The 24657-nt window shown below is 48.4% G+C and overlaps 9 protein-coding genes across 9 annotated transcripts; 6 read left to right on the plus strand and 3 right to left on the minus strand.

The window, feature by feature from the left end:
- Positions 1-7: 7 nt before the first annotated feature.
- On the minus strand, positions 8-463 carry SAMD00019534_003640 (hypothetical protein; the record flags this gene model as incomplete). The annotated part of the gene is made up of 1 exon (XM_012903797.1): positions 8-463. The coding sequence occupies one exon, from the start codon at positions 461-463 to the stop codon at positions 8-10; it is 456 nt and encodes a 151-aa protein (XP_012759251.1).
- Positions 324-1919, plus strand: SAMD00019534_003650 (hypothetical protein; the record flags this gene model as incomplete). The annotated part of the gene is made up of 1 exon (XM_012903798.1): positions 324-1919. One exon carries the CDS (start codon positions 324-326, stop codon positions 1917-1919), a length of 1596 nt encoding a protein of 531 aa, XP_012759252.1.
- Positions 1920-1972: 53 nt separating this feature from the next.
- Positions 1973-3097, minus strand: SAMD00019534_003660 (hypothetical protein; the record flags this gene model as incomplete). The annotated part of the gene is made up of 4 exons (XM_012903799.1): positions 1973-2068; positions 2146-2381; positions 2446-2843; positions 2907-3097. The coding sequence occupies 4 exons, from the start codon at positions 3095-3097 to the stop codon at positions 1973-1975; spliced, it is 921 nt and encodes a 306-aa protein (XP_012759253.1).
- An 820-nt stretch (positions 3098-3917) lies between these two features.
- Positions 3918-6873, plus strand: SAMD00019534_003670 (hypothetical protein; the record flags this gene model as incomplete). The annotated part of the gene is made up of 3 exons (XM_012903800.1): positions 3918-4158; positions 4358-4797; positions 4888-6873. The coding sequence occupies 3 exons, from the start codon at positions 3918-3920 to the stop codon at positions 6871-6873; spliced, it is 2667 nt and encodes an 888-aa protein (XP_012759254.1).
- An 891-nt stretch (positions 6874-7764) lies between these two features.
- Positions 7765-10154, plus strand: SAMD00019534_003680 (hypothetical protein; the record flags this gene model as incomplete). Its single annotated transcript, XM_012903801.1, has 2 exons — positions 7765-8101; positions 8227-10154. 2 exons carry the CDS (start codon positions 7765-7767, stop codon positions 10152-10154), a joined length of 2265 nt encoding a protein of 754 aa, XP_012759255.1.
- A 519-nt stretch (positions 10155-10673) lies between these two features.
- SAMD00019534_003690 (hypothetical protein) lies at positions 10674-12098 on the plus strand (the record flags this gene model as incomplete). Its single annotated transcript, XM_012903802.1, has 3 exons — positions 10674-11411; positions 11486-11880; positions 11948-12098. The coding sequence occupies 3 exons, from the start codon at positions 10674-10676 to the stop codon at positions 12096-12098; spliced, it is 1284 nt and encodes a 427-aa protein (XP_012759256.1).
- Positions 12099-12192: 94 nt separating this feature from the next.
- Positions 12193-12829, minus strand: SAMD00019534_003700 (hypothetical protein; the record flags this gene model as incomplete). Its single annotated transcript, XM_012903803.1, has 2 exons — positions 12193-12462; positions 12521-12829. The coding sequence occupies 2 exons, from the start codon at positions 12827-12829 to the stop codon at positions 12193-12195; spliced, it is 579 nt and encodes a 192-aa protein (XP_012759257.1).
- Positions 12830-13259: 430 nt separating this feature from the next.
- On the plus strand, positions 13260-16387 carry SAMD00019534_003710 (hypothetical protein; the record flags this gene model as incomplete). Its single annotated transcript, XM_012903804.1, has 4 exons — positions 13260-14120; positions 14203-15446; positions 15510-15703; positions 15780-16387. 4 exons carry the CDS (start codon positions 13260-13262, stop codon positions 16385-16387), a joined length of 2907 nt encoding a protein of 968 aa, XP_012759258.1.
- Positions 16388-17001: 614 nt separating this feature from the next.
- SAMD00019534_003720 (hypothetical protein) lies at positions 17002-24547 on the plus strand (the record flags this gene model as incomplete). Its single annotated transcript, XM_012903805.1, has 3 exons — positions 17002-17825; positions 17909-18182; positions 18269-24547. 3 exons carry the CDS (start codon positions 17002-17004, stop codon positions 24545-24547), a joined length of 7377 nt encoding a protein of 2458 aa, XP_012759259.1.
- Positions 24548-24657: the final 110 nt, after the last annotated feature.

Here is a 24657-nt window from a genome sequence, read left to right on the forward strand (position 1 = left end):
CCGCCTCTCATAAACAAAAGCAACAACAACAACAACAAGGTCTACCAACAAGACCTTCCTTGCCAATACTTCTTAAACCTAAACCAAATGCAAAGACACCAACTACCTCGACAACTACAACAACAACAACAACTTCAACTTCAACCTCAACAACAACGTTAAAGACAAAGGATGAGAAACACTTAAGGCAAACATCATCAATGACACCTACTAGTGCGGTTGTCGTTGCTCCTCCAACTGTAGCAGTGGCTAAACCAAGTTGGGCGCAACATGTTGCAGCAAGTATGGTTGCTCCAAAGCCCATACCAACTCCAACTACAGTAATGAAGAAAGAGAAGAAGAAAAAGCAGACATCAACGACTACCACCACTGCCGCTACAACAAAGAAGGCAAAGATCGATACAAAGAAGAAGCCAACTGGGAAGACAACACCGATCCCTCCAAACAAAAACAACAACAACATCATCAAACCAGTGGCAACCAAGCCACCTCCAATCGATTGGACTCAATACCTTTTCTCTGCCAAGCAACAACACAAGGAACAACATCAACCGGCCAAGTCTTTAACATCACTCTCAATCTCTCCCACATCAATCCCATCATCTGCATCATCAACTGCATCATCATTGGTTGCATCATCTATAAAGACGACGAACAAGGGTCTGACGACCACAGCAGTGTCATTGTCAAGGAAGAAGATTGGATTCACAAGGGAGGTGCCCAAGAAGAAGAAACCATCCAAGCTCAAGAGAAACATATTGTTGTATCGATCACTCAAATCATCATATCTTGCATCAAAAACGGAACAGGAGCAACAACTTGCTCTGCGGCATCAGTCACTCACACTCCAACAACAGTTGGATCAACAGAATCACACTGAAGCAGAGCACTTTGTTCGATCACTCATTCACCAGATCGTGGATAACATTGACAATGACAATGGCAATGGCAATGATAATGGCACAACGACAACTCAACAACAACAATCAAAGACACAGATTGAGTTACCTCAGGACTATATCAATCAAACATGTACACCAGAGATTGATGAGGTGGCAAGGGAGTTCATAAAGAAGATCAAGTTACTCCAGGACAACTATGCTGCAAACAATCCAGGAGCAGATATGAAGCGAAAGAGGAGATACATCACGGGAATGAGAGAGATTCAACGCGCTGCAGAGTGTGGCACATTGGCATGTGTGATCTTTGCGCCAAATATCGAGGATGTTGGATGTCCAGGCGGATTGAACGAGTCCATACAGCATACCATCCGTCAGTGTCGATCGAATCAGGCACTCTACACATTCGCATTGAGTCGCAGGATCATTGGACGTTTGCTCAATGTTCAAATCAAGGTCAGTGCATTTGGCGTGCTGCTGATCGATGGTGCAGACGAGCTCTATCGACGTCTGAAGGAGTTGACAGAGGCCATGCGCCATCAGTTCAGGAGACAGCAGGCTGGATTCAAAGAGGAGAATGCATCACTGATCGAGGCCACTAAGCAAGAGGCAAAGGAAATCAATACTATGTTTGTTAAGAATACAAGAGAGAAGGCAAAGAAACACAAGGAGCTACTAAAGGAGCATCAGGAGTTGAAGGAGGAGCGACTGGAGAGAGAACAGAAGGAGAAGAAAGAGAGGGAGAGGATACTGCGGCAAGAGAGAGCACTGCAACAAGAGGAGAATGAACATCGACCAGTGTTGTCGCAACAACAGAAGAAACCAAAGCAACAACAACAACAACCGCCACAACAACAAAAGACAAAGGATAAGATGATTGAAAAGGATGATCCTTCAGAGCAATTGATGTACAGCAATATGATCGACTCGGATGCCATTGGTGGCAAGCCAAAGGATGGTGGTGGAGGTGGCGGAGGTGCATCCAAGAAGTCTGGAAAAGGTGGAAAACAGAAGAAGTAGCGTACGTCATCCCAATATGTATACAATACAAGTAACTTCCATTTGATTGGAAGTTATAGCTTCTCTATTTTACTAGTATTGGCCAATTCCAAAGCCAATGTACTCTTCATTGCATCCATATATTCATTATACTGTACACTCTGCGCAGACTATTACATGATGTGATGTGTTAGAAGTTGTTTGATTGATTGATCATATGACCTAATTGATAGATGACATGGCATACCTTGGAATACATGTTTGAGAAGGTAAGGAATGGTATTCTGCGCAGTGATCTCCCACTTAGACCTTCAGCAAGCTTGGCTACTTCTTGAAGTGATTGATCATGGCCCTGATGGCCACCCTTCATCAAACCCTTCTTGATCAACTCATCAATACATGATCGGAATATTACTGCACGTGCTTGAAGTGATGGCAGACCAATGTACTGTTTGATATCCACACGGTCTATGAATGCAATGTCTACGTTTGATTGATGGTGGTCAGATGTCTGTTCCAAGGCTGCCAGCCTCATCTTAAGACTTACCAACAGCTCCAACCAAGTTTGATGTTGTCAGGATAATGACGTTCTTGTATGTCTTGAGACGATCCAGTTGAGTTAGGAATGCATTGACCACTCGAATGGAGTCAGATGGCTCCGCTCCAGAGAGTGCAGCCTTGCGGGCAGCGGTCAAACTCTCGACCTCATCAATGAGTACGATCACAAAGCATTCGCTATCCTCTGCCGTCTCTCTAATACGATCGAAAACCTTCATCACCAACTTTCCACTCTCTGAGAACCACTTGCTGAATAGACTATGAGAGTTGATCTCTATCAATACTGAACTGTGGAATATATGATTGAATCGAATTGATATCTTCTGTGCCAATGCCTTGCACAATGATGTCTTTCCAGTGCCAGGTGGTCCATTCAACAAGACGATCCTAAAGGTTGGCTGGCACATTAGTATTCAAGAACAATCAATCAAACATCGAACTGTAACATACTTGTTATGTGATACAATGTTTGAATCAACATCATGTTTGGAGAATAAGACTATTGTTGAGAGGTATTGGAGTAGATTGGACTTGATACGATCATCATAGATCAGACTGCTCCATAATGACTTGAATTGAATGTTTGGCAATGTGTACAATTGATATGGAGATGCTTCTTCCGCAGAGTCACCATCCTCCATTGCCGGCTCATCATGATTGAGTTGATATATTTGAATACAATATGTTATAGATGCTTGAGAGGCAGTTGGACGAGTCAATCCAAACAATGTGATCAACTCAACATCCTTGCATAATGTTGCGGGGAGTAGTGCACTCTCGATTGATAAGCATTCATCCTCATTCGATGAACCAAATGTATATAACTTATTGACTATCTCTCCACAAGTGACAATATCCTCGTCCAAGTACGCCTCCACCTTATTCAACAACTGATCATAAGGTGTTGTTGAACTTGCAAACAGTTGAACTTCAACTATTTATAATTACATGTTAGTGTATTGTTTTATGATTGATTGATAATATATTACCTGTTAATATTGACATTATGTATAAGTACAAGTTATAAATAGATTAGATGTTACAAGTTGTAAATGATTGATTGACTGAATATAGATGAGGGGTTGATGAATAGAATTAAATGCCCGGGCATAAGTGAGAGGCAGGTCTTGGGAGTTCGTGTGTAATTCCCCGTTTATTTTTTTCACACAAAGATGTGTGTGAGCATGATAGAAGTGAAGCTCGAACTAAACATTTGCGAAGTTGTCAACTCTCTCATGCTTGCACGCGACTGACTGACTGAACAAACCCTCACTTCAACTCACCCTCACAATCAATCAATTACTTAAGCGAGACTTTATATATCTCTTACTTACTTAGTTATTGTTAATCAATATTCAATATTCTATATTACATATACACATAGTAATTGTAGTAGCAATCGAATAAGGATTTTAGATTAAAGAAGTACAGAACACAGAAGAACAACAGAAGTACAAAACAATGTCTCGTTTCTACGCATCTTCATCGTCGTCAGAGTCGGATAGCGATTCATCATCCTCGGATTCAGATGTCCAGGTTGTACCAAAGACAAAGGCACGTCAGGTCTCATCTTCAGAAGACGAGGTTGAGGTCAAGCGTGTCGTACGTTCAGGAAAGGACAAGCTGTTCGATCAATTCGAGAAGTCTCTCACAGAGACCAGACAGCAAATTCAAGATAGCGAATGGACCAAGGTTCAAACAGGTATGGTTCATCATCAAGCGAGCGAGATCAATCATCATCAACATCACATCATCTCAGTCAAATGATTGATTGATTGAATGAGTGATCACAAACAAGTGAACAGACGAGCGAGCGACAGAGAGTACATCATTGATGTGGATACAGACAACTAATACACAGGTCATCAATCAATCAATCAATGAACGAATGATATATACAGGCTTCGAAGCGACTATAAAGTTGGTTGAAAAGTCAGCCAACCTGATTCAAAAGGAAGGTATTCCACCTGCCTTTATTAAGATACTGTTTGTGATTGAGCATGGACTGGCCAACATGGACACAAAGAAGAAGTTGTCACCAACAAACACCAAGTCAGTCACTATCCTCAAGCAGAAGATCAAGAAGGTTATTTCACCAACCTACGAGAAGCAGATCAAGCAATACAGGGACAGCCCAGAGCTCGCCGGCATTGGCGCTGGCAAGGCCAAGCCTGCCGCTGCCGCCCCTGCCTCCGACTCTGAGTCAGAGTCCGAGTCAGAGTCAGAGTCCTCCGAGGACGAGAAGCCCAAGAAGCCAGTCGCTGCTGTCCCAAAGAAGCCAGCAGCAGCAGCTGCCAAGAAGCCACCTGCAGGAGGTTTCAAGAAGATTGGAGAAGACAGTGTATGTTTATGTTGTTGATACAGTCGCGAGAGAGTGATGGAAGAGATGACTAACATTGTATTGATGACATTCATGAATGAACAACGACAGGATTTCTCATCCTCTGGAGATGATGATTCAGAGGAGAGTGATTCAGAGTTTGATGACGACTCGGATGAATCGGACACTTCATCAAGTGATTATGGTAATGAGGACACGTACAACAAGTGGATCAAGAAGGATGCCAAGAAGCCCGCACCAGCCACCGCTGTCAAGCCAAAGGATAGAGTGCAGCGTGTCAAGCCGGTTGAGGCCGCGACTGGCGATGCCTCGGCTACCCCAGACGGAGCTGCAGCACCCGCCGTCGAGCAGCGTCCACTCACTGCCGAGGAGATCGTCAAGAAGCTGAAGGACTTGCACAAGAACCGTGGCAAGAAGGGCACTTCGCCCGCCAAGCAGATCGAGGAGCTCGAGAACCTGCTCTCACAGGTCAAGAATGAGAAGGACACGTTCGACATCCTCTACACGCTCATCAACTCACAGTTTGATCTCTCGCCAACGCTCCAGACATCGCTGCCAATCCCCGTGTGGAAGACCACCAGCCAGAACATCCTCAAGCTGATCAACATCCTCGAGACTGACAAGAACTTTGTGTTGCTGCTCGACCACGAGGAGGTGTCCTACCTGAAGGAGGGCCAGATCATGGTGCGCGGCAACCTGCTATCGCTGTACGAGAAGTTGGACGAGGAGTACGTCAAGAGTCTGCAGCACATGAACAACAACTACCCATCCACAGATTATACCGCCCGTCTTGCCGACGAGGATGTGCTGCTCAGCATTGGCACCAAGGTGCAGCAGTACCTGGAGGACCACCGCCAGTTCAGCAGCGCGTCTCGCGCTGCCGTCCGTCGTCTGGCACACATCTACTACCGCGTCAACGTTGAGCAGGAGGCTGCCAACGCCGCCATGCTCAAGAACCTGTCCAGCTTCGTCTACCAGTACGGTGATGAGCGTCTCAAGGCCCGCACCATCTTGTTCAACATCTACTTCAGCGCCATCCACAACCACTTCCACGCCGCCCGTGACATGATGTTGATGTCTCATTTGCAGGACAACCCCACGCTCATGGACGTCACGACACAGATCCTCTTCAACCGCTCCATCGTGCAGGTCGGTCTGTGCGCCTTTAGAAACGGATACATACAGGAGGCTCAGAACTGTCTGGCCGAGTACTCGGGTCTGCGCAAGGAGTTGATTGCACAGGGCGTGTCGATGGTCAACAAGTACCAGGAGAAGGACCAGCTGAAGGAGATTGACGAGAAGCAGCGTATCCTGCCCGCACATATGCACATCCCATTCGACCTGATCGAGACAGTCAACCTGCTGTCGGGCATGCTGATCGCCGTGCCACAGAACGCCGCCCGCCCATTCGACAACAAGTTCAAGACCTGCAAGTTCTACCAGCGTCATATGGACCATCTCGACAAGCAGACCTTCATCCCACCCGCCGAAACCTTTAAAGACGTGATCTACGCCGCCTCCAAGAAGCTGGCCACTGGCAACTGGCGCTCCACCATCGAGCTCATCTCGGGCCTCAAGCTCTGGACAATGATCGCCGACGCCGACGCCGTTCGCGAGCGTCTGAACCGCATCATCCAAGAGGTGTCGCTGAAAACCTACCTGTTCACCTACTCGGCCTACTACAGCACAATGCTTCTGGACGAGCTGGCCACCCGCTTCGACCTGCCCAAGAACCACGTGCACTCCATCCTCTCCAAGATGATGGCCAACCACGAGATATCAGCATCATGGGAGCACTCGACCGAGACCATCACCTTCCATCGCTCCGAGCAGACCAAGCTGCAGTACCTGGCGCTCAACTACTCTGACTCACTGATCAACTTTGTCGAGCAGAACGAGAGAATCTACGACAGCAAGTTTGGCAGCTATCGCAACAAGAAGTTTGACGACGTCGTCGGCGGTGGCGCCAGCGGCAGTGGAAGCCATGGCCATCACCAGGGCGGCCAGCATCGCGACCACCATCACTACCAGCGCAACAAGCCTCAACAACATAGAGGTGGAAGAGTGCGTCAATAAGCACATACCCCCAAGAATAGATATTATGTTACATCATCAGCATCAACGTCGACCGTCCGTCCACAAACCATCACGTGGAAGGCCTCCCCTCCTCATCCATCCGTCAACATTCTCCTTCGCTCCACACAATAACCCAACAACCCAGTCTACAACAAACCAACAAACCATTACTTACTTATCTACCTAATAAAGAATGGATCGTATTTACGTTACTATCTATCTATTATCCAGCATTTATCTCTGGCGTTGTCCCAACTTGTTCATGTTGGATGCAGATGAACCAAAGTCCACCACTTTGTTTTGTCAAACCACAAGGGTCGAGACCCATCAGGTCAAGAGTATTGCAAGTTCATTTATTCATTCAATCAACAAACATCTTTGTTGTTGTTGTAGTAGTGTAGTTCTAGTAGCGAAGGAAGGAAGACGACACCAATCAATCAATACTATATATACATTCATGAATGATAACAATCATTATTTAATCACAGAGTTGGAGAAGCACCAGCAAAAAGCTACTGGTCATTATGTTAATGCAATAATTAGACTTATCAGTAATATCAAACGATACCCTGGTGAAGTTGATTCAATCAGTAAGTAAGAGGAAGAAGGCTTGCTCATTTGTAATAGTGATCATGATGATCAATCAATACATACATGCTTACAACAACATACATTACCTACTAGACTGCAAGAATCTCGGCGGATGTGGTGAAAAGTTGCAGTTGGTTGTCCAGGGTATATTGAGAGATAAGGCCAATCAGACAAACAAAAAAGGCAACAGCACAGAGTTTGATGACTGTATGTGATCTTCATTCAATGGCTTCAGAGAGGTTTCTACCGCTCACTCACTACTGACTCACCCAATCAATCATTCAATCAATCGATCAATGGATGGATGGTATAGATAGGATGCCATTATCAGTTGAAGATTGGATAGACAACATAGCAAAGATATCTAAATTCAAGGAATTCCTCTTAACAAATGGATTCGATCAGTTTGAGAGCATCATGTTGATGGAGGCCTCCGACTTTAGTTCTGACTTTCCAAATGGCCATCGCAAGCTCATCCTTAGCAAGGTGGACAAGCTTAAACGATTCGTGGAGGAAAGGAATATCAAGTTGCCCAATGATCAAGACCCATCGGATAACATGGAGGAACTGCCTCAAAGATTGGAGCCGTCGCAGCCGCACATTGAAGTGGACAACATCAAGAAGTTGTGCTCACAAGGTATGTGTGTTTATGCGCATGACCATGATGAATGACACTGACTGACTGACTGACTGATATGACACGTATACGGCTCAACATAGATGTATTTAATCGTGCGTATGGTACAATTAACAACATAATAGGAATGGATTTCACAAGCCAGGAGGGTGTCGTCACTGCGGAAATCAGTGGATCACCTTCAGACACTGGAGAGAGTCCTAACTACAATGTGATGATTAGACTGCATCCCAATGGCACGGTAGTGGAGTCCACCTGCGAATGTCCACACCAAACTGGCAAGCAATTGTGTAAGCATCGCGTTGCCATTTTGTTGCACATCAGCATGTCCAACAAGAATGATCAGGATCAGGATCAGGGTCAGGATCAGATGGATGGACAGGGGCAAGAATATAGCGAGAATAGCAGTAGTGGAAGCAACAACAGCAACAACAACAACAACAACAATAATAATAATAATAATGGCAGCATGGATGAAGGGGCGGTGGGAGAGGATGACAACGAGGATGATGCACCCGTGGTCGTCTCGAGACAAGTAAATCGCAAGAGGAAGACCAAGAAGAAGCGTGCTTCCTCGTCGGACGATGAGGATTATGAGAGCAATAATGAACAGTACTCTGGCGACGACGATGTGGTCAAGGAGAAGAGGAAGAAGAAGCACAGGACCGGCAACAGGTTTGCCAAGATCAGACTGGACTCAGACAAAGCGGATAAATGGGTGCCCAATTTCCGTAACGCCGCTTGGGCACTGCTCGTTGCGTTGTACAAATACGAGATGTCGTCCGAGAGCATGGACTACACGCCGCCCACACGAGAGGAGCTGACTGCCAGGGCCAGGGAGTATTTTGAGTCTCCCTCCAAAGCCAACCTGTGGCGCGGCATGGCACAACTTATCAAACGTGATATGGTCGAAATCACTGGCAAGCGATCGGAGCGCTACGACCTGTCACCAAAGGGCCGAGTGATGGCCAAAAAGGTTACCGAGCTCAACGACAATGGCACTATGAACCTAGTCGTTGATGACGAAGACGATGAACAAGATCAACAGAGTGGCAACGACACAATCGATGACATCATGGACTTGGGCGACACATCTGGCGAAAACATTCAACAGCCAGACGATCCAGATCAGTACGACGACACGAATGACAAAGATATATACTCATTGAACGATTGGAGTGACAGCGACACTGAGCTTATCGACTTTATGCTCAACAACACACCTCTCACCGCCGAGCAGGCCGAGACGATACACAACGCGAGCATGAACATCATCAGTGTGCTGCTGCTCGTGGACAATAGAGAGATCAAGAAAGGAATCGACAACTCAAAGCTTCTGCGAGCCCTATCACTGAGGAAGATCCCATATGAGGTGCGCTCGCTACCACTGGGCGACTTCCTCTGGGTGGCCAGGGTGCACATGAGCGATGACCCGCACAAGACCATGTTTGATGTGGTGTTCAACGTGATCATCGAACGAAAGCTACTCTTTGACCTCAAAGAGAGCTCAGCGGATGGACGCTACGCCGATCAGAAGTATCGTTTGGAGCGCTGTGGCCTGACGCGCGTATTCTACTTGGTGGAGGGCGACAACACTGAGAGGAAGATCGATCCGGTGTTCATGGAGAACTGTCTTGTGGAGACCAGTATAAACAATGGATTCCATCCAGTGACAACAATGGACGAGGACGACACTGTGCGGATGTTGGAGAACATCCATAACATGCTACTGCGCGAGCCTCTCAAGCATCTGACAGACACGTGCTTTGAGGAGTTTGTGAGCAAGGCCGAGCACACACCAATCACAACACAGAGCGCGTTTGCCAGATTCCTGCTGAACATCAACAGCATGACCGATGCCAAGGCACTGGCTATCGTCAATCGCTACCCCACAATGAACTCACTGCGCATTGCCTACGATGAATCGTGCGCCACCAAAGAGGATCGCGTCAACATGCTCACACACATCGTTGCCAATGATCAACGAGGTACACCAATCAGTCAAGTACTCAGTCGTCTTGTCTACGAGGTCTATCATGGCAATGAAGCTTAGAACAACAACATGCATATATATATACATACACACAGGCAAGGGCACTCATTCCTTTCAGCAACTCTCAAGACATCCATGGTCATGGACAAACAAGCGCACATGGTCAATCAATCAATCAATCATGATTTAGAATGAATTATCATTATTTCCTATTTAACTAACTAACTTATTACATGTCTTATTTGGGGTTCTGACAGTGTAAGCAATCAATCACTTGTTCAAAGATGGTGTGAGATGACGACCCCCCAATAACTAACCCCCAAGATCAATCCGATCAATTCCAGACTGTGAATTAAATTAAGTTGAGGTTGTCAAACGTGTTTAGAACCTATTGTCACAAACGCCAAACAAGTACAACAACAACTTGTATTATTATTTACAACTTCATCCGCATCTTAATCATCTGATCTCTCACTGATACATCAGATACCCGATCTCACTCAATCAATCAACACAACTCGACCAAATCAATCATTCAATCAATCAAGACACAACCCGCTCACTTTAAGTATTTGAGAAATGGACACAACATTAGTTGATGAAGCCTCAGATAATGGAATTCAAACATCATCATCATCAATGGTGATGGATAATGATCAAGTGATCAAAAGTGGTGATGCCGAAGTGTTGGACGAGGAACCAAGAAATTTGTTGCTCTCATTGTTGTCAGAGGTCAAGATTGGAATGGACTTGTCACGTGTACCACTGCCAACATTCATATTGGAGCCTCGATCACTGTTGGAGAAATTCACCGACTTTATGATACACTGCGACTTGTTGGCGGGCGTGTCCAAGTTGGCCGACCCCGTCGAGCGCATCTACAACATCACACGTTGGTTCGTCTCGTCCTTTGCCTACAAGCCGGCCAAGGGCGTAAAGAAACCCTACAATCCAATTCTTGGCGAGATATTCAGGTCGCAGTGGACCTACGCTGGCACCACGGCCTACTTGGTAGCCGAGCAGATCTCACATCATCCACCCGTCTCTTGCCTGTACATATCTAATCGCAAGGATGGCTATGTGATCACTGGCATCATCAACCCTCGCTCCAAGTTCACTGGCACATCGCTGGCTGTCATTGTGGAGGGATCGATCACTCTACATCTACCCGAGCTCAATGAACAATACGTCATCAACTTCCCAAACATCTATGCACGTGGCATCCTCTTTGGTACATTGCTCACAGAGATTGCGGGTAACACTCAGATCACATGTCAGGCCACCAATCTAAAGGTGGAGATGGATATCAAGGCCAAGGTTAGTATCATCGTCCATTTTGAATCATTTCACTCATCTCATTCGCTCACTCGCTCAATCAATCAAACATTTAGCCATGGATCGGTGGGGAGTATAATACAATGACTGGAAAGATAAAGAGAAAGTCGACAGATATATTGTACACATTTGGCGGCAAATGGGATGATAAGTTGGACATCACTAATGTAAAGACCAAGACAACAGAGGTGTTTTGGCAGTGTAAATCGGCAAAGAGAACGGCCAGATACATCCGTCCACTCGAGGAGCAAGAGATCAATGAATCACAAAGACTTTGGATCAATGTGGCCAAGGCAATCATACGTAAAGATCAGAAAGAGGCCACCAGTGAGAAGATCAAGCTGGAGGATGCGCAACGACAATCCGTCAAAGACAGGAAGGAGAAGAATATTGAATGGGAGCCAAAGTATTTCCACAAGGTTGGTGATCAATGGGTCTATCGTTATGCAAAGTATGTATCGTCAACTTGATTGATTGGACTCAATTGATTGATTGAACTAACTGTTGCCACACTCTAGCTTCACGCCTTATGATCCAAGTGAGCCACCAGAGTTGGAGACGAATGGAATTATACATCTTTCGAACTTGGACTCAAAGGCGACCGCGGATGTCCTGGCACCTGGCATTGTACAGTCTGGAAGCAACATGTCAATGGTTTGCAGGGAATGAATCAATTGAATGAGTTGAAATTATAGTAAAGGTGGACAAGATATTGTGTATTGTACATTCCATTTATGTTGAGTAGTACACTACAATGATCAGCTTAATCTGGTGGCACAGTTGATGATGGATACGTGCCTCCACCTCCACCTCCAATACCACCGAATCCAAGCCATGATACCAATCGATAACCAATGAAACATGCGGCAGCAATCAGACCAACTTTGACATAGGACCAGACACTCTTGACCATTGAGAAAACCGATGATGCCTGTCTAAACATTGGTACATTCTGGTTTGCCCAGGTCATCAAGTCATATCGCTCATTCAACCAACACAGTGTTGCAGTCGGGATGAATCCAAGGCCAGGTATCTAATAATGTTGATGTGTTAGTACAATGCTATATAAATGAATGATTGTACACGCTTACAGTCTCTTCTACAAATGCTAGGATGACTCCGAATGTACTGCCGTATAACCTGTAGATGAGGTACGAGCTTATTGCTGGGAACATGGCGACTCCAAACACTGGGATGATCTGTGAGAATACACCGGCAATGTCCAATGCTATACTGAATAGTAGTCTTGCCCATGGATTTGTAGGGATAGGTATACTTCTGACAAAGGGTAGGTTTGAAACAAATCCATCTCTATGATCTCTATACTTATTACCTTGTTGTTGCTGTTGTTGTTGTTGGCCTTGTTGGCCATATTGATTATTATCGTTTCTTTGTCTCATTGTTCATTCAACTTATGTATATACAATGATGATGAGAGTTGGTTGAATGAATGAACAGGTGAGGTGAAGTTGACTTTCTTTCGAGTTGTGTGTGGTGAACTTGAGCGAAGGGTTGAACGAGGGTTAGGGTTAGGGTAAGGGTTAGGGCAAGGGTTAGTGTAAAGTCAGGGTAAGGTCAAGGAAATGGAATAAATATCATATTTGTAGTAGTACTAGTTAGTCAATCCAGGATTATGATCATTCTCTAGTTGTTTACCTGATTTGGATCAAACCTCATTCGGTTTCTTCGTCTTTTTTCAGCCAAGGCAGATTTGGGTGCACTTGCAAGAAGATGCACATGAATCAATCATTCGTCACTTCGACTCCAACACTCATTCGATATTACTTAGTATAGACTAGACTTAGTACTTAGTAACAAGCAATGGCTTCAATGTATATTGCTCGAACTCTGACACTTGGTACGGGAAGATTGATCTCGAGGACACCCTTCCCACCAGCCACACTCAACTCTAGGATCACATCTCCATCACTCCTTCCAACAACCACAACATTCAGGAGATGGTACTCAACTACTGATTCCACTTCAGTCGCAGCGTCTACAACAACACCCTCAGCAACAGAGTCAGAGGGTGCATCATCAACTGAGCAGGTGGCCACCACCACCACCGCATCAGTTGAGCCAACTGAGACAGCAACTTCGACCACATCAATTGAAGTACCAGTTGAGGTGAAGACTGAGAAGACTGATGTCCCAGCAACAGCAGTAGCGACAAAAGGAACAACAAAGACACCATACAAGAAACAGCATCAGAAGCAACAACCACAGCAACAGCAACAACAGGAGAAGAAGAAATACACCCCGAACAAGGCACAGACTTCCAATGTCAAGCCAACAACAACAACTTCAAAGAACGATCAGACAAAGACGACAAAAACGACAACGACAGCGACAACTAAGGATCAAAAGAAACAGAATCTTAAGGCACCAGTGACTGGAAATGCGCCCCAGGTCCACAAGCCCTACAACATGTTTGATCAGATAACTCTGGCCAGCATCACCGAACAGTCGTTTGCACTCAACCTCCCATCAAACCTACCATTCACGACCACCAAGCAAGACTACATCGACTACATGAAACAACTATCCACCTACAATGACATGCTCAAGCGTCTTAACATCACTCGTCAAGCTGATGACAACAAGAAACCACATGCTCAACTTCTCAAGTTGAGGACCAACGTCTATCCCCAGTCTCCTAACGATGTCTACCCATCCATTAAGACCATGTTGGTAAGTATCCGGCCAGGGTTGTCGGACTGGCACGCACCCACTCACTGGAACTATCCCAATCAATCAATCAATCACTACTTAGCCTGTTGGAACTACTATTGAGTTCATGCTCAATAATGTGATGTACTTGGGCATCATCCAGAACTATCATAGTGGCGTCAACTTGTTGGTGTCGTACTTGGATCACAATAGACCAGGTGGTGCAGTGGTAGTGAATGGCGCCAAGGTGGAGATATGGGACGTGCTCGGATGTTGGCCACAGGACTATTACAGGTTGAACACTACAGACTTGCTCCAGCTGTACAACAACCATAACGACTTGGTTGTCTTGGCACCCGATCGCCACGCAGCCTTCATCAAGTTTGGCGCACAGACCTTCAAGTTTACCACATTCAATGCCTGCAGGACACTGCTGGACGTCCACCCAACTTCGCCTTTGGCATCGCAATCGCCATCGCCGCAGAACATGTACGACACATTCCGTCTGCTCAACAGCGATCGCAGCATCGCGCGCAACGAGGTGACGGGCGGCTACCGCATCGAGTCGCGCCTCTTTGAGGACATGCAGCCATTCATTGATCGCGTGCAGTCCTTTAAGTCGATGGACAAGAAGCCCAAGTACTTTGATCACTTCAACAACGACGACAACAAGTTTGTCGTGTTGCTCTACCTCTTCATCAATCATCCCGAGAAGCACCTGTTCCAGTACTCGGATCTCGCTCAGATCGTGCTCGACAAGCTCGGCGTGGAGTTCTCGCATAAGGGCGCCAGACAGGTGCTGCGCTTGCTGGGCATGGAGCTGCATCCCATTCCCAACTACGAGCTGGGCGATGTGCTCTCAGGCATCTGTCCCCGCGAGACGGCCGTCGCGATGAACAACATCACCAAGAGCTTGGAGGCCAACAATGGCAAGGACATGTTCGACCCCCTGGCGTCCATTCGCAAGCCATTCACACAGCCCATGTACCAAGTGTACCGCACCGACGATGACAAGTTATTCGTGGGCAACTGCTTGTTCTCTGTTGTGATGGATTCGGACAAGGTGTGCACGTTGTATGTCACATGCATGGATGTGTCGCCATACATCAAGGACGGCCCCAATGACACACTCTACAAGAGTGCACTGTTCAGCAAGATGTCATTCTATCAGGCTGACAACAGACAGGGTATGGACAGACTTCGCGTATCAACTCTACCCCAAGCCTTTGTCAAGGCTGTCACCGAACGTCCCCTCAGATTTGGCATCACTCGTTGGACCAAGCTAAACAGGGAGACCATGGAGCAGTTGGACTTTGGTGTGGAGCCAATACTGATGGACCAGGCAAAGTAAGTCACTCCACTCATTCAACCAATCAACTTACTGACACCGAATGCTCCACTTCCATCCAGGTTGATCACATTGTCATCAAATGAGGCACTGGATAATATGAAGTCAATTGATGATATCAAGGACAATGACGCACGCAACTTGTTCAAGGTATTAAAGACTCTAAAGGACAAGCGCATTCTCCCAATGAGTGGAACAAACAATCGCAGCCGCAATCCACTTGGCTCATTCTTCAGGCCAGCAATCGAGCTTGCAGGTAAGTCCAATCCCATCACTCAAACTCAATCCTCAAACTCATACTCAAACTCATACTCATACACAATCAATCAAAGACAAGGGACTTGGACAATATGTTAAGGCCAAGGGTCTGCCATGCATATCATTTTTTGATGCATTCCAGTTTGTGACTAGCTCATCAAGGGAGTTCAGGGCCAAGCTGTCAATGCCTTTGGAGAAGGTGGACGACATGATTATGCAGATGCAACTGGCTTGGTACTGGCAATACAACCTGCCAATATTCAGTATGGAGTCGATCAATAAGATTGGCACGCCATCATTCGAGTTGCACGAGATACACAGGGACCGAAGATTTTACTCCTGGTTGGTGGCGCTAAAGGATAAACTGGCTCAGCAGTCTGGTGAGCCAGCAGTCGTTCCAGGTCAACGCGACACACCCATCGTTGCCAAGATGAATGGAAAGATCATTAAGCACGATTCTGTCAAGGATGTATATACTATTGGATTCGAAGAGTATAACTTCACCGATAGTTCAGTTCCAACAACAGTGTGTGCCAACAAGTTGGAGATTGGTGATCACGTCGTAGCGACCATTCAATCAATCTCCTGGACCAAACTCATGGTCTCATACAAGTCCATCGAGCGAGTCGATCCAACGACATCCACATCATGCGAATCCAATACCGAACAATCGTCATCATAAACATTATTCCTTCAAAGTACTTCAAATCTTGATTGATCAAGTGAGTGAATGATGTAAGTCAAGTTTGAATGATTGTAATTGGAATTGGACAATTGGACATTGAATCTAAATAATACCAAAGTGATCGAGGCCTGGGAGGTACCTCTTTTGGAGGACTTCCGGGATGGACCATCTGAGGGTCTTGAATGAAAAAGAAAAGTTCAACACACTTTTATTTATTTAAATAAAATTAAATATCTCATGTTGAAGCAACCTTGCATCAACCTAATTCAATTCAAACTTGGACCTCATACTAGGCCTCTTGCTTGCAAGCATGATCTTGTTGGGTTGACCTTGTTGTTGTGTTCATCGACCCTACCTACAATTACATTATATCATATAATATAATATAATATATATATTATCATATATATATTCATTCATACATACATACATATATATATACATAGATAGATACATCATAACTCTCACTTGTATTTAATTAAATAATAACAAAGATGTCATCTGGTAACGCTGCACCAGGTACATCTATTGATGAGTTTGTATCAGCTCATCATAGATCTTTATCACTTTGGTACACGATTAAACATTCGTGGAAGAAGAAGAAGAGATTTATGTCGATCGACCCAATCAACTTGACCACGCACGACACTTCCACCTGGGAGAACACCAACCAGTGGCAGTGGGAGACGGGCATCGCCGATGTCGGCCCCTCAGACAAGGGCTCCAGCATGATCACCATCATCACCAAGAAGGACGGCAAGAAGAAGGACACGCTGCACTTTGAGACCGACAACCGCGCGGAGCTCCTGACCGACCTCCAGAGATCGCTGACCGTCGTGCGGGCAGCCGAGAAGCAGGGCAAATCAGTGGACACGTTGAACTATCGCCATTTGGGCCGCGCGGGCTACGTCTACGAGATGAGTTTGCGTGAGCTGGCCACGGGCATGTACAAGAGCTACACAGCCAAGAAGCTCAAGCGTGCCGGCAACTGGATCGACGTCGTGCTGACCGTGTGCAGCTGCTCGGTCGAAGAGCAGGACTCGTCGGCCGTCGGCAACAACCAATCGCCCATCAAGGAGACCAAGATACGTGCCACCTACTTCTTTAAGGACTGTGTCAAGATCGAGAGTCTAGCAGACAACCCCAATGCCTATCTATTTTACATGGGCAGCGACAGCGACGCCAGCGACCTCTTTGTCATCAACGATCCAAAGTTCATCGAGAACGTCACCGTCTTCTCCAAGAAGTACGTGGGACACGACATCAAGGTGACCAAGTCTGCGTCGCCCCTCTCCGACTATCCCAACCACCGTCTACGTCGTCATGGTCGTGACGATGATGACACTCTCGTATCCATCATCGATTTCAACGTCAACAAGATAAGCAACAGACATCCAAATCCAGTTTCAAGATTGTTAACATTATCAACAACCAAGTATGTTGTGTTGATCATCATTGCTCAAACATCAAGTGCAGAAGACACTAACATCTCTTCCTCGCTCACTTACTCATTCATAGACTGGTTGAGAGAGATATTGCCAACTACTCAATCATTACGACCAGACCTTACTCGACTGTAGCCTGTGTAGTCCGATACGAATCCGACTCACAGAAGCTGTCTATCCAGTACAAGGACGGCTTGCTAAAGACCTACACTTCATCCTCCAGAGATGCGCTCATTGCCAGTGTCGTCGACTTTTGTAGAGGCGCCGGTAACAACAATGCCACCGTATTCACATCACAGATTGTCAGAGGAATGAAGATCACTCCACATCACATCACTCCACCAGAGGTAAGCTTACACATTGATGCGTTTGATTGATCGATTGAATGTAGACCCCTCTCTAACCAATCCCCAACCAATCCCCAATCAATCAGGACGTCCAAGAACAATACATTAGACTGTTTGAGCAAAAGTCATTCGACTTTGAGAACTTGAATGTTTCGCAGATCACGCTCAGTCTTGATGGCTTCATCTCCAACATCCCTTACTCTGGACTGTCCAACACGTTTGCTGAGAGGAATGGAAAGGTCGTGTTGAACGCCATCCAGAAGATCTTGAGCGGTGTCCGTACGCTATCGACTAGCGCCGAGGAGAAGACTGATGTCGAGCTGATCTCGGTCGTGCTCCAGATGCTGCGCCGTGTCGTTGCCACCCGTGTCGGCTTCGAGCTGTTCACTCACTTCCCTCACTGCAAGATCCCCCTGCTAAACCTGCTGCGACGCTCCATCCAATGTGTCGAGGACACCATCGCCTACTATGGTCTCGAGCTGATGATCGCCCTGACTCAGCCCGCATTCGACGGCGACTACGAGGCCGGCCAATGCCAGCTCAACAAGCGTGAGCTGTTCCTCAGCTTGGACTTGAACAAGACACTATTTGAATTGATACAGAGACATTCATCGGCTGGTACAGGTGCACTGGTGCTCAATGCTGCCATTGAGCTGCTGACACTGCTGCTGTGCGAGCCATACAGCGAGACGACAGACTCGACAATCTTCCAGGACCTTCTGACCCGTGTGGGCGGCCTGGGTCGCGACCTCTTCAAGCTGTTCATGCATCCATGCCAATCGATCTCAAAGAACGCCGGTATGCTCATGAACGTCGTGATCAATGAGGGTGAGGAGTCGATGGCCAAGCAGATGCAGGTCATCTCGTTGGTTGAGGGCGCTTTGCTGCGTCACCTCCACGATGCCCTGTTCCTCAAGGTGCAGCCAGGCGTTGTGACACCCGCCAACATCAGAAACTCCACCAAGAAGGAGATGTCCAAGCTGCTCGTCAGTCTGTGGACCGCCGAGAACAACATCTGTCGCCAGCTATTGGAGCGTCTCTTCCCTCGCGGCCTTGTTCAGTTCCTCGACAGCACAGAGGAGCCACCCAAGCAAGAGGCCCTCGCCAAGCAGGAGACCACTGGTCCCAAGGCCATCAAGATGGGCGTCTTTGCCAACTGGCGTATGAAGAAGATCATCAAGACTAGAGAGACCATGGCCAAGGCTGTCATCCGTGCCAAGCGCGAGACCAAGCCACTCAAGACCTACAACTGGCCCATGTTCATCTACCAGTTTAGCAACGACCACCGCGACGCCAACCTGATCTGGAACCACACCACACGTGAGGAGCTTCGTGAGTCAATGGACAACGAGCTTCGTCTCTTCCAGCTCGAGCAGGAGGCGGCTGGCCGTGAGGTCGTCGCCTGGAACGACGAGGACTTTGAAGTACTCTACCCCTCGCTCAAGAAGGAGATTTGCGTCGGCGGCTACTACATCTCACTGTTGGTCGATGGAACCAGCAAGGGCGTTCGTCTCACCAACCCCGGCAACTTCTTCAACGAGTTGTGGCAGAACTTCCTGCTCAACGAGAGCCCCGACCAGAAGTCACTGTGTCTCCGCGCCATGACCCTGGTGTTCACACACTACAACAGTCACCCAAGCATGGTGCATCCATTCTCCAACCTGTCGCATTTGATCGAGTTGCTCGAGAACACATTCGACGTCATCCTGCGTGACCGTCTGATCTTGTTCATACGCAGTCTGCTGCTGGTCAAGACCAACGCCAAGATCTTCATTGACAACAAGGGTATCTACCGTCTGCTGGAGCTTATCACTCTGGTGCACACTCATTACACCTACGGCGAGGAGGGACGTCTGCTCCAGGAGTGGTACTACGCCGTCGAGGCCTCGTCCTCGGGCGACGCAGGTGGCGCCGCCAACACCGCACAGCGCGTCGGCCCCGTCTCTAGGACAGAGCTGCTCGAGCTGTACAACACAAAGAAGATCAACAAGTCTACGAGATGCTGGGCACAGGGCAGCGAGAAGTGGAAGCCTCTGCAGGCGATCCCCGAGCTGAGATGGACCATCATGAACGGCTCCACCCACGGCAACGTCGGTGGCGTCCTGCCAAAGGCCGAGCTGGGCAGCGTCATCCTTGACGTCATGAACGCTCTCTGCAGCTTCCGTCCCACAAGACATCCAACTACAGGAGCCGTCGTTCGTCCATTGCCACGCGTCAAGCGTATCATTTGTGAGCCACTCAACCTGCCACGTGTCGTGCAAGTGTTGCTGGCCGGTCAGGACATGCTCGTCGAGAAGACCTGTCTGCTGCTCGAGTCCATCCTGCAGGACAACGCCGTGTTCACCTCGAAGTTCTATCTCACTGGTGCGTTCTTCTTCATGATGCTCTACCCCAACTCCAACATCATGCCAATGGTCAAGCTGCTGCAGATCATCCACAACAAGCAGCACCTTATCACCGAGGAGGCCACACGTCACTCGATCCTCTACCCTCTGTTGCCCGAGGCGCTCATCTGCTACCTCGACAACTACACGCCAGAGAACTTTGCCACAAAGTTCCTGAGCGACAACGACGATCCCGAGACCATCTGGAACAGCAAGATGAGGAAGCTGATGCGCGAGAAGATCGAGCTCCACTTGGCCAGTCTTCCACAGCGTCTGCACTCCAACACGACCACCATCTACGAGTACGTGCCCATCCCCAAGATTGTATACGAGGAGCTCGAGGGAGAGCTGTTCTGCCACTCCTTCTACCTGTCTCGTCTGTGCGACACCAAGCGCTTCCCCAACTGGCCCATCAAGCAGCCACTGGAGCTGTTCAAGAGCGTGCTGTTGGTGTGGGCCGACGAGTCGGTCAAGGCACCCCAGGTCATGTCCGTCAACGAGGCTCTGGAGATCCTCCAGCTCAAGCCAAACAAGGACAAGGCCACCGGAGGCAAGGCTCACAACTACAAAGACGATGAGATCCGTAAGGCATACTACAAGCTGGCCGCCAAGTACCATCCGGACAAGAACCCTGATGGACGTGACATGTTTGAGAAGATCCAACAGGCATACGAGCTGCTGTCCACCGTCAACAACATCGACAACGAGCGTGGCAGTGACAAGAAGATCTCGCTGATCCTCCTGACCCAGGTCATCCTGTACACTCGTTTCCTCGATCAGTTCCGTCCATTCAAGTACCCTGCATACACTCAACTGTGGAAGCTGATCACCGAGCTCATGAACAACATGAAGTCATTCGACAGCACCAACAAGACTCCACTGATCTCGCCAGCCACCCATTTGCTCTACCTCACCGTCGAGGCTTCGCCACTCAACTCCGAGGAGATCACGCGCAACAACGGTGTGCCAATCATTGGCAAGTGCTTTGGCATGGCAACCACGCTCATCTTTGAGAAGCTGGAGATGTCCACCCTCATCATCCAGACCACGCCAATCTCGCCAACCTTCTCTGGCAAGCAGATCAAGGGAGACATCCCAGAGCCAGTACCCCTCAACAATGGCAACGGCGGTTCCGACCCCAGCAGGTCGCCCAAGTCCGACGAGGACAGGAAGGCTGCCGCCCAGCAGTCCACCGCGCTCATCACGATCCCAACGTCCAAGTTCAACATCAACGACAACTCGGGCGAGTGCGACGTTCCAGGTGAGGTCGCCGCTTCATTGCTGCGCACCGTCGGTGTCATGGCCAAGTTCCCAGGCTCACGTGCTCAATTGTTTGCCAACAACGCCACGCTCAAGATCACAGAGAACATTTGCAAGTGTCTCTACCTGTCCTACAGCCATCCCCACATTGTCACATACGCCCTGGAGGCCATCTACCAGTACTCTCGCGTGGATGACGAGCTCCAGGAGTGCATGATCGCCGCTGGAGTCGTGTGGCATTTGCTCAGACTGCTGTTTGGCTACGATCATACGTTGGTCAACAGCGGAGTCGAGGTCAACCTGGATTCCAACCGTATCATGATCTCCAACTTGCACGCCAGAATGTCGCTACGCGCCCTGCGTCGTTTCGCTGGCATCAAGAGCGAGGAAGATATCGAAGGATACACCGAGCCCTCTGACAAGCCCGTCGAGGAGAAGAAGCCAGTGATTGTGCAGCCATCTGGTCCAATCGCCATGCCCGTCGCCGATCCAAACATCCTGACCATCACTGGCCCAGCTGCCCCAACCCCTGCTCCAGCACAGCCAGCCACCTCCCCACAACAGGCACAGCAAGCATCCCCACCAACTGCCTCGCCAGCATCGCCAGCCAGCCCACAGTCGACCAGCACAAGCTTGGCCCTCCCAGCAAAGACCATCCCCAAGCCATCACAGTTTGCCGCCTCTGCCTCCAAGAAGCCAGCCGTCGACGTGCAGGCTTTCCTCGACACACCAGAGACTGAGGCCAACAAGAAGGTCAAGGCTGTGATCAACGCATTCTTGACTCCACACATTATTGTCCGTCTAAAGATGCCAATTGGAACCATTCCAAGCAAGCACTACCACAAGTTGCTCACAGAGCTCAACACCAAGCACGAGACTGCTGCCTTTATCTGGAACAACTCCACTCTGAACGATCTCATGGAGTACCTCAACAAGAAGCTGGAGGAGATGCACAGGAACCCAACAGCCGTCGACCCATACTCAGTTGTCGGCTTCTCCTACAAGTCGTTGTCCAACGAGCTCAAGGTCGGCGAGTACTACCTGCGTGTGTACAATGCCTCGCCCTCTGCACCAACCAACTCCACCACACCAATTGGCGAGCTCTTTGTGCATCTGGTCGACTTCTTGGCCAACGAGCGCAACACCAACGAGGTGCCAGCGAGAAACCCAGACCAGAAGTTATGGGACATCTATATATACAAGATATCAATGGCGTTGGAGGCCCTGCGCAACGTCATCCAGTACGGCAAGGTGTCGCCCACCAACCTGAACACCAACAACAGAATGAGATTGCTGTTCCAATTCCTGCGCCACGAGGACAACCTCAAGATCCAGAAGCTGGCCCTCGAGGTCCTGTTGCAAGCAACCACCAACATGGAGTGCATCAACAACGTCTCAACTGCCGGCGCCGAGAAGGAAGGCAACCTGCTACCATACCTGCTGCAGATGCTCACTAAGCCAAAGGCAGAGACCCTGGAGCTGTTGCTCAAGATCATCTACTGTCTGGTCGCAATGCCCCAGCATGTCATCGACACAATCAACCACTGTGGTATGCTCTACCTGCTGGATATCTTCTCCAACAATCAGATTCAGCTCGAGTCCAGAGTCAAGGCCTGCGCCGTCCTGGGCAGAATGGTCGTGGACAAGGTGCACGGACCCAAGGTATCGCTGCTATTGAGCAAGTTCATGCCACCGGTGTTCACATCGACTATGGGCGAGGACCCACAGCAGACCGTAATGGTGTTTGACGCCGACCACGAGAACCCCGAGCTCATCTGGAACAACAACACCAGAGCACAGTTCCGCGACGTGATCCAGAACCTCGAGAAGCAGTACTTCAGTCTGCTGGTCAGCACTGGCACGTTCAACAACCAATGGAAGATCTCAGACGACTTCTCGATCAGTTACGAGATGGGCGAACAGGAGCTGTTCATTGGAGGTGTATACATAACTCTGTTCCTCAAACAACCCGGATGGTCGCTCCGCAACCCAAGGAAGTTCCTGCTAGAGGTGTTCGACCTGCTGATCAAGCTGGCAGGCAGCGGCAATGGCAACGACCCCAAGATCCAGAGTCTGTCACTGGCCATCATCTCGCTGTTCCAGCATCACAACGTCATCTCTGATCAGTTGCCCTCGACCGGATACATTGAGAAGATCCTCCCACTTCTTGGCCATCCAACAGCCCAGATTCGTTCGTTAATGATCAACATCATCCACTCGATGGGCGACAGCCAGGTGTGTGTGGACCATCTGTCTAAGGTAGGCTCGCTCTGGAGCAACATGTCTCGCATCATCACTCTGCCCAACGACAACCTGGCCCTGACAGCCGAGTGCATTGGCAAGCTGCTCAAGCTGAACCGCTGTGAGAAGACATGTCTCGTCGAGCAGGCCACCCGCAGCGACTTTATCAACAGCTCACTCAAGCTTTTGGAGAGAGGCAAGGGCATCTCGCCAGCCACCCAGGCCATCGTTGTAAACTATCTCAAGGTGTTCGAGGGAGATATGGTCCACGGACCAATGATCACCGCCATTCTAGAAAAGTCAGACCTGTGGTCGTCGTACGCGCTGCAGAGCCACGACCTCTTTATCACCGGTCCAGCATCTGGTCCGGCTGGACTACTCACCGCTGGCACCAGTACCTCTGTTGGCCTGCTCACTGCCACCGCCTACAACTCAGCCAGTACCACTGGAAAGAGAGATGAACCACCTCCTCTTTTGTAATAGCATCATCAACAGCCAGCCCCGACGCACAGTATTGTTTTCCAACTCTATACATATATATCAATAACAAGAATACTCCTCTCACTCATTCCCAATGGATACTTCTGTCC

The sequence above is a fragment of the Acytostelium subglobosum genome (assembly GCF_000787575.1).
Source record: "Acytostelium subglobosum LB1 DNA, scaffold: scaffold1, whole genome shotgun sequence".
Taxonomy (NCBI): Eukaryota; Evosea; class Eumycetozoa; order Acytosteliales; family Acytosteliaceae; genus Acytostelium; species Acytostelium subglobosum.